Source organism: Octopus bimaculoides, chromosome 24, assembly GCF_001194135.2.
Source record: "Octopus bimaculoides isolate UCB-OBI-ISO-001 chromosome 24, ASM119413v2, whole genome shotgun sequence".
NCBI lineage: Eukaryota > Metazoa > Mollusca > Cephalopoda > Octopoda > Octopodidae > Octopus > Octopus bimaculoides.
Genome location: NC_069004.1, coordinates 11063841 through 11066479, shown reverse-complemented (window position 1 = coordinate 11066479; position 2639 = coordinate 11063841). Strand labels below are relative to the sequence as shown.

General features: G+C 37.6%; 1 protein-coding gene across 2 annotated transcripts in view; it reads right to left on the bottom strand.

Annotated features, from left to right (window-relative positions):
* The window catches only part of LOC106872320 (solute carrier organic anion transporter family member 1A3), a 14649-nt gene extending 12085 nt beyond the window's left edge, over positions 1-2564 (bottom strand). The window contains exon 1 of one of the 2 annotated variants that reach the window (XM_052976368.1): positions 1075-2564. In XM_052976368.1, the coding sequence (XP_052832328.1) occupies positions 1075-1921 (847 nt within the window). In that variant the 5' untranslated portion in view covers positions 1922-2564. The remainder of the gene's footprint in view (positions 1-1074) is intronic. The other variant, XM_052976367.1, reaches the window with a different exon arrangement.
* Positions 2565-2639: the final 75 nt, after the last annotated feature.

Here is a 2639-nt window from a genome sequence, read left to right as displayed (position 1 = left end):
CACGAGCAGAAGTGGTGTGGGAGCATCATAGTCATGTGTTGAGAGGAATTCTTTGGTGTTTGAATAATTCACCTTTGGAAACATGGGTGTTTTGTTCAACATCCTTAAACGAACACTATTGAGGGACCTCTTGAGTTGGACGGGCTACTCGACGTGAAAAAAATTCTAACAGGGCCCTGCCTGCAAGATGGTGGTGGTGGAGACGTCGTTGCTTTTTTTTTTCTGGTGTTTTGTTCATCTTGTCCTCGGCGTTGCTCGCTGTGTTCGTTTCTCGTATCAATGCTTTTTGTTGTAGTTGTGGTGGTGCTGATGGTGCTTGGCTTGCTGTTGCTGCTGGCGGTGATGACAGTCTTCTCTCTAGTGTTGTTGTTGCTTTTTGTTGTCATTGTTCCCCTTTGTTGTTCCTGTGATCGCCGTGGCAGCGTTGAAACTTCTAAGAGCGGAAAGTTAGTCTCATACATTTCTCGTGCTGTGTTGTTGCTGTTGTTGCTATTGCTGTTGTTACTGCTGCAGCTGTTGCTGTTGTTGTTGTTGTCACTGACTTTTACAATTTGGCTTATCAATTCTGAGGTTAATTGACTGTTCTTTTCAGCGGACGAACAATCTTCGTCCGCCATCTTCCTTTTTTGAACAAAACTGAGGAGCAACTGTTAATAACGTCCTATTTGTTATCAGTGCACTCGGAACAATTTCAAAAGCTCTGGCTACAATACCCGAGATCTTGAGCATACCAGATATGTTTAGGGAGTGCAAAAATGCCTGCGGTGTTTGAAACTGCTCATGTGCTGAGAAACGTGTTGTATCTCTTAGTTGCGAGCAGGAGATGTGGAATAATTACACATAAACCGGCCATAAATGAACTGTGTCGGAGAAAAACAATAATAATGATACCGTGTGTTACGTATAGATAGATAGATAGATAGATAGACAGACAGACAGACAGACAGACAGACAGACAGACAGATAGATAGATAGATAGATAGATAGACATATTCATACATGTGTGTGTGTGTGATAGTTATGCAAATATATAGGATGCCGGACGTGTGAGAAACGAAACAAGGTTTTACTTACCGATAAAAAAATTAGAATGATGTTTTTTCGGCACATTATTATCAATATAGGTTGGTAACAGGGATGACGTTGGACCTTTACATACTCCGAGTACTATCATGAAGAAGACAAACAAGAAATATACAGAGCGACTCTTTACGTGATCAATCGAACAATTCGCTTCTTCAACAATAGTTGACTTGTCAGCAGAACACAGATATATATTGGTTGGTGCCGCTGTAATGTTTATAGAATTATTTCCAATGGTGCCGTTCAGTGAATCTGAATTTTTCAACAGTTCTAAATTACTGACTGGACGTAAGAGGTAAGTTAAGCTCATGCAACCGACAGTGATACCGACAAATAATGTTAAGACAGAGAATAGTTTGGGTAAATGTGCATCTTTTGCGAAATGACTAGCTGCAAGAATGATAAGCAAGTAACCTATATCATTGGCACTATTAATGAATCCAAACTCAGCACTGGACAATCCAAACTGTTTCTCTAAAGAGCTTACTTGTGATGTAATATAAGGGGCTACTGCATTTGTCAAAGAATTGGTAAGAGACCCTAAAAATGTGAGCGTTGCAATGTTTAATCCCCGATTAAACGTGATATATTTCCATATAAAACAACATATACTTTCTCTCTTTGTGTCGTCTGTTTTCATTGATTTCATGTCATTATTCATTAACTTTTGCTGTTCATGGCCATGTTGAGCATCGGCAAATAAATTGTCTCTCTCATAAATTTCCTCCGAATTATTGACCGTGTCCAAATTATTATCATCAACAGGTTTCATGTTATGTAATTTCACATCCTCATAGTACGGCAACTTCACTTCATTTTCAGGTAAATTGTTTTCCATCTCAGCAAATAGCAAAGATTAACTTTTTTTAAATAAATGATTTACAATTTCTGATGATATTTCTTGCACATTTTCCTGTTCTATTTCATTTGCTTTGTCTTCGATTGCTTTTGTTTTTTTCAAGGTTATTTTTTTCCCGTGTTTAGGTCAGGTCAGGATATAAATATACTTAGTTTTTATGTCATTGCGCTTTCCGAGCGCGTGTCCTCTTTTCGCTTTCCAGGCAATACTGGAGTAGTATTTGTGTACGTAAATATGTAAACAAAGATGATAATAATAATAATAATAATAATAATAATAGTAATAGTAATAATAATAATAGTAATAATAATAACAATAGCAACGTAAAGCAGTAGTAAGACTACTGCTGTGAAAATATTAACCAGGACAATGATTAAACTTAATTCTATACTGACCAAAGTCACCACCACTACCACTACAGTAACCACTACCGCCACCTAAGACGGCGACAACAATGATAAATGATAATGCAAGTAAAGTACGATAGCGTCTTCACATATCTTTAGTAGGTGGCGTTCTCAAGTTACAATGAAGTACAGTTCGCCGATTATAACACATGCATACATGTATGTGCATCTATCTATCTATCTATCTATCTGTCTGTCTGTCTGTCTGTCTGTCTGTCTGTCTGTCTGTCTTCTATCTATCTATCTATCTATCTATCTATCTATCTATCTATCTATCTGTCTGTCTGTCT